The sequence below is a fragment of the Dendrobates tinctorius genome, unplaced genomic scaffold (assembly GCF_039654945.1).
Source record: "Dendrobates tinctorius isolate UK_male_01 unplaced genomic scaffold, ASM3965494v1 ptg000240l, whole genome shotgun sequence".
Taxonomy (NCBI): domain Eukaryota; kingdom Metazoa; phylum Chordata; class Amphibia; order Anura; family Dendrobatidae; genus Dendrobates; species Dendrobates tinctorius.
Window position 1 is genome coordinate 4775516 of NW_027361907.1, and position 17070 is coordinate 4792585.

A 17070-nucleotide genomic window follows, 5' to 3' on the forward strand; every position below is an offset into this window, starting at 1 on the left:
ACAGTAACACGGATCAAAGTTGGACACGTCTCCATGTTCATTCGCGGATAATTGGTCTTCAGAAAAAATAGTGAAAACACACATCGACTGTAATGTCCAACAAGAAGGTGCAGGAAATGTCTCACAAAATAAATGTTATCAATGTAAAGAATCACATCAAATATCAAGGTTTAATATGAAACACAGAGAGCCTCAATGGAGGGCTACAGCCACATACTTAGACTTGCAAAATATGCCAAAATGTCAGAGGCTCAAAATAAATAAATTTTATTTCTATAGCGCCAACATATTCCACAGCACTTTACATTATAGAGGGGACTTCTACAGACAATAGACATTACATAAATCATGACAGATACCAAGAGGAATGAGGGCCCTGCTCGCAAGCTTACAATCTATAAGGAAAAAGGGGAGACACGAAAGGTGGATGGTAACAATTGCTTTTATTGTTTGGACCAGCCATAGTGTAAGAATCGGGTGTTCCTGTGATGCTGCATGAACCAGTTAACAGTCTAAATATGTAACAATACAGACACAGAGGGCTATTAAATGCATAAAGCATGTGAGAACATGATGCGAGGTACCTGGTTATGGTAAAAAATTTTGAATGGGCCACACAGGGATATTTAGGTTAACGCGTTGAGGCGATAGGCCAGTCTGAACAGTTGCGTTTTTAGGGCACGCTTAAAACTGTGGGGATTAATCGTAATAACCTGGGTAGTGCATTCCAAAGAATTGGCACAGCACGTGAAAAGTCTTGGAGATAGGAATGGGAGGTTCTGATTATTGAGGATGTTAACCTCAGGTCATTAGCAGAACGGAGTGCACAGGTAGGGTGGTAGGCTCAGATGAGGGAGGCCATGGAGGGCTTTGTGGGTGAGGGTAATAAGTTTAAACTGAATTCTGGAGTGGATGGGTAACCAGTGTAAGGACTGGCACAAGGTAGAAGCATCAGTATAATGATTGGTGAGGAATATGATCCTAGCTGCAGCATTCAGGACAGATTGGAGAGGGGAGGGTTTGGTAAGAGGGAGACTGATTAGTAGAGAGTTACAATAGTCTAGACGAGAATGAATAAGAGAAACAGTAAGAGTTTTTGCAAAGTAACTAAGGGTCGAATTCTAGAAATGTTTTTGAGGTGCAGATAACAAGATCAAGCCAGTGATCGGATGTGGGGGGTGAATGAAAGCTCGGAATCAAGTATGACCCCAAGACAGCGGGCATGTTGCTGGGGAGTCATGGAGGAACCACACACGGAAATGGAAATGTCGGGCATAGGTAGGTTAGTAGAGGGAGGAAACACGAGGAGTTCAGTCTTTGACAGGTTCAGTTTCAGATATAGGGAGGACATGATGTTAGAGACAGCGGTAAGACAATCACTGGTGTTTTCCAAAAAGGCATTAAATCTCAGTGAAGAAAAGGAACACGCCCCTTGATGAAGCTGGGTGAAACACGTGCTGGGGCACCAGGGCTGCACCACTATTGGAGCATACCACAGTTACACTATGTAAGTTTGTATTAACTCTATTTGGCCCATTTCTTCACTGAGATTTAATCTTGAGGCATTGACATGTTGGCATATTATGCCTTGTGCAAGGTCTAAGTATGTGGCTGTAGCCCTCCACTGAGGCTCTGTTTTTCATTTTAAATCTTGATATTTGGTGTGATTCTTTATATTAGTAAAGTCACTTATTTTGTGAGACATTTCCTGCACCTCTTCTTGTTGGTTATTATTTAGGTTATGTGCACACGCTGCAAATTCACCTGTGGGTTTTTCCGCACGGATCCGCAGGTAAAACCACGGGTAAAGTGAACTGTGGTTTTCCTGCGGATTTGCCTGCGGTTTGACACCTGGACAATGGAACAGGTGCCAAACCGCTGCGGAATCCGCAGAAAGAATTGACGTGCTGCGGTTTGTAAACCGCGGAAAAAAATGCAGCGTGGGCACAGCGGTTTTGAAAACCCATAGGATAACATGGTACTGTACCATGTCTGCAGAACTGCTGCGGATCCGCAGGGCCAAAAACGCTGCGGAACCGCAGCAGAATCCGCAGCGTGTGCACATTCCCTTATGATATGTAGGCGTGTCTCGGATATAGATACTTCCCAATTATGGCTAAATTGGTGTTATAACATTGATTGTAGTGTGTTCATGATCTAGCCGAAAAAATAATGGACAGCACATGTACAAAAACACTGAAGCATACAAATATCTCATGTCTTTGGCCAATGTTAGCGAAGGTATAGTTACATTTCAAGTTTTTTATCTATGGTTACGTTTTAGCTTAGGTTAAAGAGGTTCTATCCAGATATCACAGAATAGATAATTTGCTGATATTTAATAGAACAAAAAAAACATGTAAAGTTAACCAGAGAATACTAAAATAAGTATGCATACAGATTTCTCACCATTCCTGGTTACATCTGCTCCAGGGCAGATGGATGTTCAGCCAAACAGTAATGCATTCTGTGCAGATTTGGAGACAAAATTATGTTAACCATCTGGCATCGGTAGAATGAATATAGGACGTCAATCATAGATGCTAACAGGGCGAGCTTGGTTTGGTGCTAGCATTTCCAGAGACCTTTTTGACCGGTAAGGAAAGCATGCATCTGTCTGGCTATTGAATATAAAGCTGAATTAATTCTTGATAGTTGCATTCCTTGTAGCTGTCCTACTGTACAGGGCCTGCGATTGTAATCCATAGAACTAGTATACAAAGTGGATGGCAGTACTGTGGGGAGCATCATTTCCCATACAAACTCCAGTAAGGATCCTGTTACTTGTTATCCATATCCACCATCTGGTGACAAAAATGACTTGTTCCCAGAAATTAGTCCTGTGAGCAAGGGCAGTAGTGTAGGTGGCATAGATCACCTGGGCCAAGAATCCCATGAGGGACTATCAATATATATTGTGTGCAGTATGTGTATGTATTATTGCACTACTGAGTAGCTCTTGGTTTTGATTCCTTGTGAAAGATGCCAGTGCGGTGCAGAAACGCGTTGGTATAAAAAAAACAAACAAAACGATTTAGGATCCCAAGGCTCTTCACTCCTGTAGCGCAGTCCACCTACACGTGACAGTTTCCATTTTTGCTATTATTGCACCGTGGCACTGTGTTTATTAGCCCTATGCAATGACTTTACTTGCTGGTCATTATCCTTTAGCTTCTGACATCAGTATCTTTTTGCTCACATTCTGTGACCTCACTATAATGTTGTTGTCTGCAGTAATTCTTTTGTATAGCTTTGTGCTTTTCATCCTGTGCGGCGACAGGAGCAGGTCTGTTCCCGACCCTAAATAGCCAGCGCCACAATGTTCCGTGTAATAGGATATTGCCATAGTTGAAACTCTTGGGGTCGGCACAACTCTCCTGCTGCAGAAGTAATGTGGCGGCTGTGCCGAACATGGTGATACTGTGGGTGGAGGACAGGAATCTGGAGCAGGAGAATTGTGCTGTCCTGGGAGATAACTCAGACCGCCACGTGAGGTGGCCATGTGTGAATGTCACCATGGACTTCACCTGCCGTAGTAACCTAAAAAGGTTTAAAGGGTATATGGTCAGTAGGATCAATCATCCCAAACCACCTATATGAGCAAATCATAGAAAGATGAATAAAATAATACCTTGATATCTATGATCTGATGTTTTATTCCATGGAAATCCAAGTGTAAATGAGCTGGTCAGGATTATGGGCCCGACACTGATCTGCATGACAACCTGCCCTAAGAGCTTATTTTAAGTTAAAGGAGACATTACCAGTGTGAGACATGTAATGACTGACAGTTTGCTCTCCTGATCTACATGTCTCACTCTGGTAACGCCCCCTTTAATTTAAGAAAGAAGCTTTGGGAGACTCTTGCGGAGATCTATTTCTTAATTGGGTTGTCCACTACTAGGACAACCCCTTCTTGAATAAATGTTTGGCCCCGATAAAATAAAAAAAATATATACTCAGTGGTGTCAGCACTCGCAGTCCTGGAGCTCTCTTGTGGCACATGGTGCCCAGCGGGCTGCAGCTCATCTCACTTCCTCGTCATGTTCGATCTGTACGAAGGCGGGGACAATGACGCCAGAACTGATTGGGCGCCGGGCACCACGTGCCATTCCACCGCACTAGAGCTCCGGGACCATGAGAGCCAGCACTGCTAGAACAGTGCCACCATGGGAGGCAAGTATGGGTTTTTTTTATTTTATCGGGGTCAAACATTTAGTTCAAGAAGGGGTTGTCGTAGTAGTGGACAACCCTTTTAACAGCTAATGTACACATTAAAGGGAACACCTGTCACCTGTTTTGGCTGCTATAAGATGCGGCCGGTGCCTTTCAGAGCTTATCTATAGCATTCTAAAATTCTGTAGCTAAGCCCCCGGTCTGACATGAAAGATAAGAATAAGATTTATTATGCTAACCCGGGAGTCGGTCCGCTCTGATGGGTTTCACAGGTTCTAGGCCGGTGCCTCCTATCTTCTTGCGTTGCCGCCCTCCTGCTTGCTTCATCGCTCCCTGGCATCGCGCTCCTGTGCAGACGTACTTAGGCTACTTTCACACTAGCGTCGGGCGACGTACGTCGCAATGCGTTGTTTTTGAGAAAAAAAGCATCCTGCAAAGTTGGCCGCAGGATGCGTTTTTTCGCCATAGACTTACATTAGCGACACATTGCGACGTATTGGCACACGTCGCATCCATTGTGCGACGGATGCGTCGTGTTTTGGTGGACGCGACACACACAAACGTTACTAATGTTTTTGTGTGCGTAGTCTCCGCCATTTTCGACCGCGCATGCGCGGCCGAAACTCCTCCCCCTCCTCCCCGGACATTACAATGGGGCAGCGGATGCGTTGGAAAACTGCATCCGCTGCCCCCGTTGTGCACAACTTTCACAACGTGCGACGGTACGTCGCCCCAACGACGGCCGTCGCACGACGCTAGTGTGAAAGTAGCCTTATTTGCCCTGTTGAGAGCAGAGCAGAGTACTGCAGTGCGCAGGCGCCGGGAGAGGTCAGAGAGGCCCAGCACATGCGCACTGCTGTCAAAACCTTCTCAGGAAAAAAAAAACAAAAAAAAACCTCAGTACATACATGAACACCAGCGTGGATCTGCTATTGGAAGAAGTTTCCAAGAGGTTTTGAGGATTTTGTAAAGTTTCTAGTAAAAAAATAATCATGAGAAAAACCCAATGTGAACATAGCTGAGAGGTTTTCCTAGCTGCACTGCACTCTATGCTCCCGCCGTGATACGTAGGGCATTCGGTCACCCATTAGGAAAGTCTAATGCACCCATTGGGTAACGCGGAGACACAAAAAGGAGACGCGAGTGTCCCCCAGATGTCCCTCACAGGGGCGGGGAGGCTGCACCTTCTGGGAAACACGGAGCAAACACGCACGCGTACACCTCCTGTGCAAGGTCTGTGTGGACAAGTGGCGCCGGACAGGTCAGGGGCCACCCTCATGTAAGGGGTGGTCGTCCTTAGCAGGGGCTCTGCACGGAGGAGAGGGAGGCTCCGTGTTCCTGCTCGGGACGTCATTTCCTGACTGGGGATTTGCTTCCTGGTAGATGCCGCACGGGAGACAGGCTGTGAGGTGAGGGTCCTCCGTGCACGTGTGTGGGGGTCCCCGGAGTCCGCCGCTCCTAACCCGGTGTCTGTCTCTCCCCGCAGGTGTACCCGGAGCCGCGCACCGACACCGAGTGCCTGGGAAACATCAGGGAGTTCCTGAAGGGCTGCAGCCACTTCAACCTGGAGGTGAGTGTCCTGTGCGGCGTCCATGATGTGTGCGCCGTGGAGTGAGGTGTCGGATTACCAGAGGTCCCGCATTATTGGACTGTGAGCAGTGGAGCTGGATAACCTCACACTTCTCTAGTGCCATCCGAGTAGCTAGCGATCAGGCCACAGACGGCCATTCCCGACCTGATGGGCCGGACACAGGCTGCACATTAGGTGGTCGTGTGAGCCCTCCAGTATCTGCAGAATGTTCTGCCACATATCCTGATGTTGGCACGAAAAATGCTGCAGAAAGACTTGTTTTGTGGCGTAGTTTTCCCCACTCATTGGTATGGGGGAAATCTGCTGCCAGAGCTGACATCATGTAGGTTTAAATCTGCTCCACTCCGGAAAGGGAAAAAAAGCAGCAGCGTGTGCATGAGAGCTCCGAAATCCCATTAGTGCTCTAGGAATTCCTTCAGGTTTTGGGGAAAAACCGCCCCGTGTGCCCGTACCCTTATTCCAAGTGCAATCCTAGCCCGAAGTGCGTGGCCATTGTACGCTGCAGTCACAGTGAATGGCCCTTATGCCGGGGCGTCAGGTGGCAAGATGACCCGACACATACGGTTTTGTGGGGGACTCTATCTAGTAGCGGAACTGCCCATAGGTTCCCATGGTATTAAACCTAATCAATATGCAGGTATACAGGGCATCCATATAGAATGCCATCAATTGCACTATTCCATAGCACCCAATAACATCTGGCTACTGTCGGGTGAATGGAATAAGCCTGGCTTTTTTCTGGCAGATACACCAAATGTGCAATGCCTTTTGAATACTTATAATACAGCTATAAGTACCAATGTGGAGTCTCCAAACAAGTCACTGTTTCCAAGATAGGTGGTAAGTGTGCGATCTCTGGAGGTCTGAGTACGGGGACCCACGCTGCTTCCGAGAACTGGGGTCCTGCTGCAGTGACCCCTGCTCCGCTCACTGTCTGTATCGGTGTCGGGTCAACCTGCTGACTATTATTTCATTCACAAAGGGGAATTTGGACCTTTTATGGCCTCGCTCACATGAGCGTAAAACACGGCTGAGCACTATCCAATGTGTAATTTGATAAGAGTCGGACCAATGTTATACTATGAAAACAGAGGGAACAAGAATAGTCAGCTCACCAAACTTGGATTAGCAGTCTTCATCTGTTAGGCAGCGCACAGAACCGTCCCAGTCTCGAACGTGGAGATAAATGGCAGAATTAAAGAGAATATCCTCCAGCTGTAGCAGAAAATATATGGTACCATGATTAAGGTGTTAAGCTGAAACTAGTTGGTCTCCTTCTCCTATGTCTATGGATCTCTTTAGGTGACCTGCTACTACAGTTTTTAATGTGATTAATAAACTATTTTTAATATTTTTGGCTCCTGCTGGAGGATATTCTCTCTTTTTCTGCAATGTTATACCATGGGGCAGTGCAGATCTGCAAATAGCAGCATGCTGTGAGTGGCTCTGAAATTCAGATCGCCCGCATCATTAAGGCTATGTGCACACGTCCGGAATTCCCGCAGAAATTTCTGCGGGAATTCAGCAATTCCATGCTGCGGGAAATCCGCGAGAAATCCGCATGCGTAATTCCCACAAAAAGCGTAATTAGCTTGCAGAATACTAGCGTTTTCCAAGCGATCTGTAGCATCACTCGGAAAACTGATTGACAGGTTGGTCACACTCGTCACACATAGTTTGACAAGTGTGACCAACTTTTTACTATTGATGCTGCCTATGCAGCGTCAGTAGTAAAAAGATGTTAAGAAAAAAAAAAAAAAAAATCGTGATATTCTCACCTTCCAACGTCCCACGCAGCCTTCCCGATCCTCGCGATGCTCTCGGCAACTCCCGTTCCCAGCGATGCTTTGTGACAATGACCTTTGATGACGCCGCGACCTCGCGATACCGTAGCGGTCTCGCGAGACTGCAATATCATCAAAGGTCATTGTCGCAAGGCATCGCTGGGAACGAGAGTTGCCGGGAGCATCGCTGAGGCCTGGTGATGCTGCGAGGGTCGCCGGAAGGTGAGAATATCACAATTTTTTTCATTTTAATTCTATTTTTTACAGGTATCTTACATTTTCCACTTACTTTGCGCATGATGGGCCTAGCCAGATGCGGTAAGTAAGTGGAACAATGCATTCCTATGTGTGCGGAATTACCGCGATTCCGCACAAACATTGAGCATGCTGCATATTTTTCCGCAATGCGATTCCGCCACAGAAAAATACGCAGCATTAGCACAGCATGTGCGGATTGCCATAGGATTGCATGGGATGCTTTTTTTTTTTTTTGCGTTTTCGCTGCAAAATTCTCCCCCTTTTGTGACCCCAGCGTAGGGGTCTCAGAAGCTGTCCCTCCCTGCAATCATATATTTACCAACCATTCTGTGCAAAACCCATTTAAGGTCGTTGTATATAGTAATTTATTTATTAAAACTATACTCAAAAACATTGCCATGGCATTTTTATTAAAACAAAAAAGCATAGAGAATGCTACAAAACGACGCTCCTCAATACAGCCTTCCTGTTAATTTTGTGATACTCCTCTTGGGCTAGTTTCAGAATCTGCGGACACTGAGTGTCTTCCGGACCAGGTGGACAATGAATGTAGAGCTACTGAATGTTCCGTATCCTACTTTTCCAACATTCTGAGGATGAATTCAGATATTCATACACAAGGCACAGACCATCTTCGGGTCTCCTGACCCAAACGAACTGCCATACATATATACAGGTGCATCTCACAAAATTAGAATATCATCAAAAAGTTAATTTATTTAAGTTCTTCAATGCAAAAAGTGAAACTCATATGATATAGAGTCATTACAAACAGAGTGATCCATTACAAACAGAGTGATCTATTTCAAGTGTTTATTTTTGTTAATGTTGATGACTATGGCTTACAGCCAATGAAAACCCAAAAGTCATTATCTCAGTAAATTAGAATACTTTATAACACCACCTTGAAAAATGATTTTCTGAAATGTTGGCCTACTGAAATGTATATTCAGTAAATGCACTCAATACTTGGTCGGGGCTCCATTGGCATCAATTACTGCATCAATGCGGCGTGGCATGGAGGCGATCAGCCTGTGGCACTGCTGAGGTGTTATGGAAGCCCAGGTTGCTTTGATAGCAGCCTTCAGCTCGTCTGCATTGTTGGGTCTGGTGTCTCTCATCTTCCTCTTGACAATACTCCATAGATTCTCTATGGGGTTAAGGTCAGGCGAGTTTGCTGGTCAATCAAGCACAGTGATACTGTTGTTTGTAATCCAGGTATTGTTACTTTTGGCAGTGTGGACAGGTGCCAAGTCCTGCTGCAGAATGAAATTTCCATCTCCAAAAAGCTTGTCGGCAGAGGGAAGCACGAAGTGCTCTAAAATTTCCTGGTAGACGGCTGCGCTGACACTGGTCTTGATAAAACACAGTGTACCTACACCAGCAGATGACATGGCTCCCAAACCATCACTGATTGTGGAAACTTCACAAATCATTTTTCAAGCTGGTGTTATAAAGTATTCAAATTTACTGAGATAATGACTTTTGTGTTTTCACTGGCCATAATCATCAACATTAACAGAAATAAACACTTGAAATAGATCACTCTGTAATGACTCTGTCATGTGAGTTTCACTTTTTGTATTGAATATTTTAAATAAACTTTTTGATGATATTCTAATTTTGTGAGATGCACTTGTATATATACTTAGGAGGCTGTTAGCCGTGGGTATCCTGACACAAATTCGTAGGGGCATTACAGTCCTTATTTTTCTTTTCCTCGGATCCGTAGACTTGCATTGGTGACTTTGATCCGATATTCAGATCAATTTCAGGAAAGTCTCCTTCTGTGCTGACCACTTGGTCTAAAGAAAAAAAAATGGACTTGTGAATTACCCAATAAGCTATTATAGTTATGGTGTGTTATCTGTGAAAACAAGAATAAGGAAAAACTGATGTCTGAGTTCCCGCATCTGCCGAATTTATCCGACTAGTGCTGCCCCGCAGAGCATGCATGTGCAGGACCTGTGTGCTATTTACATGCAGTAGTCTGGTCCGTAAATGCTGTGACCCTGTATGCAGGGTAACATTTGTTATTGTTTGTCAAAGAAAAAAAATTTACAGAATTAACTTTGGGGAGGGATTAGGTCTCCTGCATATCCTCTTTATTTGGCTCTTATATCATGAATCTGTAGTACAGTAGAAGAAGTTTTCCCTTTTCAGAACTCCGCATACAAATTACGAGCCTATGTAAAAAATAGTCGACAGCATTGCAGCCAATTACTGGGCGCAGCAGCTCTGCCAATATAGATGGGAGATGCCGATGGGCCCAGTGATGGTTTACAATGGCAGCTAATCAGCCACATTGATCCTGAGGAAAGGAAGTACTGGATGTTGCTATTACTTATCATAGAATCGTAGAGTTGGAAGGGACCTCCTGGGCCATCTGGTCCAACCCCCTGCTCAAAGCAGGATTCGCTAAATCATCCCAGTCAGATGTCTGTCCAGCCTCTGTTTGAAGACTTCCATTGAAGGAGAACTCACCACTTCTCGTGGCAGCCTGTTCCACTCATTGTATCAATACAAAAATGGTGGGGGGAACAAGAGGCGCAATAGTGCCCTATCACTAGTGACACTAGAAGTATGAGCGGTATAATACAGTTCCACTCACCTATTCCAGTTGTGTAACCCACAACTGGCTTGAGAGCATATCACAGAATCAGCTGCTGCAAGACCTCCACCAACCACTCGCACGTGGAAAAACCTTCAGAAAGTTGTGGGAAGCAGGGTGTGTTGCAGTCCGCGCTGCCGAGATTCACAAATCACCTGGGATGCAAGATGTTGTAGCAGTGTACTCCTTTATTTCCTCCTACGCGTTTCGGCGCCCTTCCTGGCACCTTCCTCAGGGATATGTTGCGCGGACTGCAACACACCCTGCTTCCCACAACTTTCTGAAGGTTGTTCCACTCATTGATCACTCTAACTGTCAAAAAGTTTTTTCTAATATCTAATCTGTGTCTCCTCCCATTCAGTTTCATCCCATTGCTTCTAGTCTTTCCTTGTGCAAATGAGAATAAAGTTGATCCTTCTACAATGTGACAGCCCTTTAGATATTTGTAGACAGCTATTAAGTCTCCTCTCAGTCTTCTCTTTTGCAAACTAAACATTCCCAAATCCTGCAACCTTTCCTCATAAGACAGGGTTTGCAGACCGGTCACCATTCTGGTCGCTCTTTTCTGAACTTGCTCCAGTTTGTTGATGTCTTTTTTAAAATGTGGTGCCCAAAACTGGACACAATATTCCAGATGAGGTCTGACCAAAGAGGAGTAGAGGGAAATAATGACTTCACGTGATCTAGACTGTATGCTTCTGTTAATACATCCTAGAATTGCATTTGCCTTTTTTGCTGCTGCATCACACTGTTGACTCATATTCAGTCTGTGATCTATTAGTATACCCAAGTCTTTTTCACATGTGCTGTCACTTAGCCCTATTCCTCCCATTCTATATATGCTTTTTCCATTTTTATTGCCCAGATGTAGTACTTTGCATTTCTCCCTGTTAAAAACCATTCTGTTAGTTGCTGCCCACTTCTCCAGTTTATTTAAATCTTTTTGAATCCTCTCTCTCTCTTCTCTAGTATTAGCTATCCCTCCTAGCTTTGTGTCATCAGCAAATTTAATCAGTTTACCCTCAATTCCTTCATCTAAATCGTTGATAAAGATGTTGAACAATACAGGGCCCAGGACAGAGCCCTGTATTGTTAACAGAAGAACACAAATGACTAGCAGAATGGTTACTAACCTAGTGCTGAGGGTTGGTGTTTGTCTTGTCTTCCATGCAGCTCTGTCCCTGGTGGCTTTTAACTCCTTTAAAAAAAGGTAGCTCCTGGCACTGAGTTCCGGGTATCAGCTGTCAGAATCGGTGTGCGTACAGCCTCTCTACGTGCAAAATCGCCGGGACGTATGGAAACATCTTGGGTGGGAAACGGGTTAAACTTTGTTTTTTACTGAAATGGCCCAACGTTTCTTAGTCGAACATACCTGGCGAAAATCATGCAGCCAGTACATGATACATGCTGCCTGTGGATCGGGCAGCATGTTTCAACGGTCAGGTTCCCTTTAAAGATGTTGTCCTTTCCAATGGAAAGTTGATGCCTTGCTGGTCAGACCCCCAGTGATCAACAAGTTATCACTTATGCTGTGAGTTCTGAAATGACCCAATAGAATAGAGCACCGGCTTGTCAATTGATAATGATTTGCTGAGCTGTGACAAACGCTGTTAACCTATCAACGTTCCATAATGGGCATTAACTTAAAGAATGCCTGAAGATTACAGCTCCGTCAGTTTAAACCGGCTATTAAATGACTGCTGATCAGCAGACATGTAGCCATTTAACTGCCGGGATCAGGCTACCTAAATGGAGCCTTATTCTAAGTTTCTATGATGCTGTGCGGATTCAAAGCAGTTTTCCTTGCTGCTGGCAGACTCATGTGGATGGCCTCAGGAGATGAAGTTCAGGAAACAATTTTTATTAAACTGTTTAGTCAAAGGTTTTAGAAGTTATCCAACTTCTTCAGGATATAACCAGAGTGACAGTTATATATACTGATATTTATAAAAAAAAAAAAAAAAAAAAAGGCATCAAATTTCTGAATTTCCCCATGGTGGGACGATTAAAGGATTATCTTATCTTAAAAAGACACATGACGTGTCAAAGTTCAGCCACAGTCCCTTAATGCATTGTTTTGCGCTGATCACAGCACGAACAGGAAAGGATGATGAGTGGTCTTGAGCACCTCGCTCTAGGGAACAGCGCAAACTGTAGCGTTGATTCCCAGGTGCTGTCACACTGACACACAGGTGGGTCTTGAATAGATCGGGTCCCTGCTTATACCGAATAAGCTGCATGGGGAACCCAGATACATGACGCCAACCAGCTGATCAGCTGTTCGGCTGCACGCGTCGCGGCTGTATGACAGTCACAACACATGAATGGAGACCCCAACCCGCAGGCTCTCCAGGCATGTGCTGTGACATAGCCACGACACATCCAGCCGCGGTGCCGATCAGCCGGGGCATGCTCCAGGTATCCTGGTTCCCTCTGCAGCTTATTCAGTAAGAGCTAAAGCTTGCCAAATAAGCAGGGACCTGACCAAATTTGCTCAACTCTAGTCTTGAATAGGTCTACATGTGTCTGTTACGTGTGAAAACTGTTGCCACACGTACTGGACACACTGACGTCTGAAAGAACCCTTAAATGCATCTTTGCTTTTGATACTTCTTGTTTTGCTTTAACAACACTATACTGCTATACCTAGGTGCGGATTACATGCTTTTTTTAATGCGTTTTTGTCGTGGAAATGCACTAAAAATGCATGTTTTTTATTTCTTGCTGTGGATTTTCCACATCTATTTTAAGTCTGTGTGGAAAATCCACACAGAAAACTCAGAGAACCTAAAATTGAAAAGAAATTGACATGCTGCGGATTTTAAACACGCACCGCTGATGAGCTTACACAGCGTTTAAAAGAAGCACAGTGCGCGTGAGATTTCTTTAAATCCCATCCACTTTTCTTGAACTGTAAGGCTATGTGCACACGTTGCAGATTTGCCTGCGGAATTTTCTGCACGGAATCTGCATCTCTTGGCAGAAAACGCAGGTAAAAATCTGCGCTTTTTTTTTGCTGATTTTGTGCGGATTCTTTGAGGATTGTCATGTGTTTTTAGCCCTGCGGATTTAATTAATGGAATGGGTGTAAGAAAGCATGCGGATCCGCAAAAAGAATTGACATGCTGCAGAAAATAAACCGCTGCGGATTCCGTGTGGAATTTTCTGCATCATGTGCACAGCTTTTTTTTTTTTCCTATTGAATTACATTGGTTGGTCACACACTTGCGGAATGCGGATCTGCAACGAATCCGCGCTGAAAATCAGCTGCGGATTTGCAGCAAATCTGCAGCGTGTGCACATACCCTAAGGCTATGCGCACACTCTGCAGATTGGTCTGAGGATTTTTCCGTGCTGATTTTGCAAAATCCGCAGGTCAAAAGACCTGCGGTTTGTCTGCGGATTAGCCTGCAGTTTTGCCCTGCGGTTTATCATCTCTACAATGGAGGAGATGGCAAACCGCAGCGGAATCCGCAGAAAAGAATGACCTGTCAATTCTTTCTGCGGATTGGAAACCGCAGCAAAAACCTCGCGGAAAATTCTGCACCGTTTGCACTGCGGTTTCCATTTTCAATAGGATATAATGGTACTGTACAATGCAGCTAATTCTGCTGCGGATCCGCAGGGCCAAAACCGCTGCGGATCCGCAGCGTGTGCACATACCCTTAGACGCTGCAGTTTTGTTGCAGCAAAAATATGCAGTGGGAATGGAGTCTTTAAAGTGATGGAAAAAAAAATAGCATGCGTGTTTAAGTGTGGTAAAATCTATGTTATGGAAGGGGCTGCAAGATCATCCTCAGACATTGTTCAACAAAATGGTTAAATAGAAAAATCTACATTTGGTGGGTTTTCTCCATGCAAGTGATGATCCACCAGTGCCTGTAGGCTTGAAAAACTTGTTTTGCTAGTAATTATGAAGGAGTGGTGGAGTGAGTGGGAACTGGGAAGTTTGTCAACCAACAGCTCATTTTTTCTCTATGCACCTACTGGTCACATCCTGATAATAAAGATGAGGACTTGAATACAACTTTTTTTTTTTAATTTTTTTAAATTTCTCCTCTGTTGTGGAGAAATTGATTTTTGTTAAGTTTAAATATGATTTTTTTTTTTTTTTTTTGTTTCAACTAAGTAGATGTTGGTCGAGGTTCCTCTCTGGGGCAATTACATTTTTTGCCTCATCAGGTTGTTGACCAATCAGTGGGCAACAATTATGCATAGAATATCGGGTAACTAAGCGCGCGCTTGTGTCACTTAGTTACCCGCTGTGTACCTTGGATACCAGCTCCCAGCACGAGCAAATAGGTATCCAAGGTACACAGCGGGTAACTAAGCGACGCGCTCGCGTAGTTACCCGATATTTACCTTGGATACCAGCTCCCAGCGTCTTTTTACAGCGCTGGGAGCTCGCTGATCGTTGCTCTCCCGCTGCCACACGCAGTGATGCTTGCTGGCCAGCGGGAGACAAATGATTAAAAAACGGCCCAGGACATTCGTGCATGATCAGCGATACCGGGCGGGGGGGTGGGGTGGTCGCTGATGTGTGTCACACACAGCGAGATCGCTGTTGCATCACAAAATCAGCGATTCTTAGACAAAATTGTGATCTCAATAGGCGGCAGCAGTGAGACTTGGTTAGATGCATCAGTTTTATCACAATACTGAAAGGCTGTTCGAAGATACTATAATCCCTTCCTGACATCCGACGGTATATCCCGTCCATGGGACCTGGGCCCCTATCCCCATGGACGGGATAGTACGTCGGGCGCGATCAGCGGCGCCCACGTGGTGAGCGCCGCTGATCGCGGCCGGGTGTCAGCCGATTATCACAGCTGACACCCGGCACAATGTGTCAGGGGCGGTCACGGACCGCCCCCGACACGTTGACACCTTGCACACCGCGATCAAACATGATCGCGGTGTACCGGGAGTTAAAGGGAAGCATCGGCAGGGAGGGGGCTCCCTCCGTGCTTCCCTGAGCCCCCCACGGCAGCGCAATGTGCAGCGCTGCTGCGGGGGACGCCTTTCCTCCAGGCCCCCGAATCCAAGATGGCGACGGGGGCCTTCGGGGGCCTGAGGAAGCTGGCTTCCTCAGTGCCTGCAAAGCGCAGGCATGAGGAAGCCTTCTGCAGTGCCTGTGTCAGATCGCTGATCTGCCACAGTGATCTGTGATGTGACAGATCAGCGATCTGTCACAGGACAGTGATGTCCCACCTGGGACTATTTAATAAAGTAAAAAAAAAAATTAAAAAAAGTGTAAAAATAATTAAAAAAAAAAATCACCAAATAAATTAGAAAAAAAAAAAATATTCCCCCAATAAATCCATTTTTTGGAAATAATAAAAAAAAAAAACAATAAAAGTACACATATTAGGTATCGCCGCGTCCGTAACGACCCGCCCTATAAAACTGTCCCATTAGTTAACCCCTTTAGCGAACCCCTTAAAAAATAAAAATAAAAAACGAAGCAAAAAATAATGATTTATTATCATACTGCCAAACAAAAAGTGTAATAACGCGCGATCAAAAAGACGCATATAAATATCCATGGTACCGCTGAAAACGTCATCTTGTCCCGCAAAAAACGAGCCGCCATACAGCATCATCAGCGAAAAAATAAAAAAGTTATAGCTCGCAGAATAAAGCGATGCAAAAATATATATTTTTTATATAAAATAGTTTTCATTGCATAAAACCGACAAAAACATAAAAAAACGACCTAAATGAGGTATCGCTGTAACCGTACTGACCCGAAGAATAAAACCGCTTTATCAATTTTACCGCACGCGGAACGGTGTAAACGCACCCCCCCAAAAGAAATTCATGAAACGCTGGTTTTTCTTCATTCTGCTTCCCAAAAATCGGAATAAAAAGCGATCAAAAAATTTCACGTGCCCGAAAATGGTACCAATCAAAACGTCAACTCGTCCCGCAAAAAATAAGACCTCACATGACCCGGTGGGTCAAAATACGGAAAAATTATAGCTCTCAATATGTGGTGATGCAAAAACTATTTTTACAATAAAAAGCGTCTTTTAGCGTGCGACAGCTGCCAAAAATAAAAACCGCCATAAATAGTAAATCAAACCCCCCGTTATCATCCCCTTAGTTAGGGAAAAATAATAAAATAAATAAAAAAGTATTTATTTCCATTTTTCCATTAGGGTTAGGGGTAGGGTTAGGGTTAGGGTTAGGGCTCGGGTTGGAGTTAGAATTGGGGGTTTCCACTGTTTGGGCACATCAGGGGCTCTCCAAATGCAACATGGCGTCTGATCTCAATTCCAGCCAATTCTGAGTTGAAAAAGTCAAATGGTGCTCCTTCCCTTCCAAGCTCTGCCATGCGCCCAAACAGTGTTTTACCCCCACATGTAGGGTATCAGCCTACTCAGGACAAATTGCAAAACAATTTTTGGGGTCCAATTTCTCCTGTTACCCTTAGGAAAATAAAAAATTGGGGGCAAAAATATCATTTGTGGAAAAAAATGATTTTTTTATTTTCACGTCCGAGTGTTATAAACTTCTGTGAAGCACTTGGGGGTTCAAAGTGCTCACCACACACCTAGATAAGTTCCGTGGGGGGTCTAGTGTCCAAAATGGGGTCACTTGTGGGGAGTTTCAATAGTTTAGGTACATCAAGGGCTCTCCAAACGCAC

The 17070-nt window shown here is 44.7% G+C and overlaps 1 protein-coding gene across 2 annotated transcripts in view; it reads left to right on the forward strand.

The window, feature by feature from the left end:
* Positions 1-17070, forward strand: part of ARHGEF7 (Rho guanine nucleotide exchange factor 7) — a 166956-nt gene that overhangs the window by 12460 nt on the left and 137426 nt on the right. For both annotated transcript variants that reach the window (XM_073556843.1, XM_073556842.1), the window contains exon 2: positions 5663-5746. In XM_073556843.1, coding sequence (XP_073412944.1) covers positions 5663-5746 — 84 coding nt within the window. The remainder of the gene's footprint in view (positions 1-5662; positions 5747-17070) is intronic.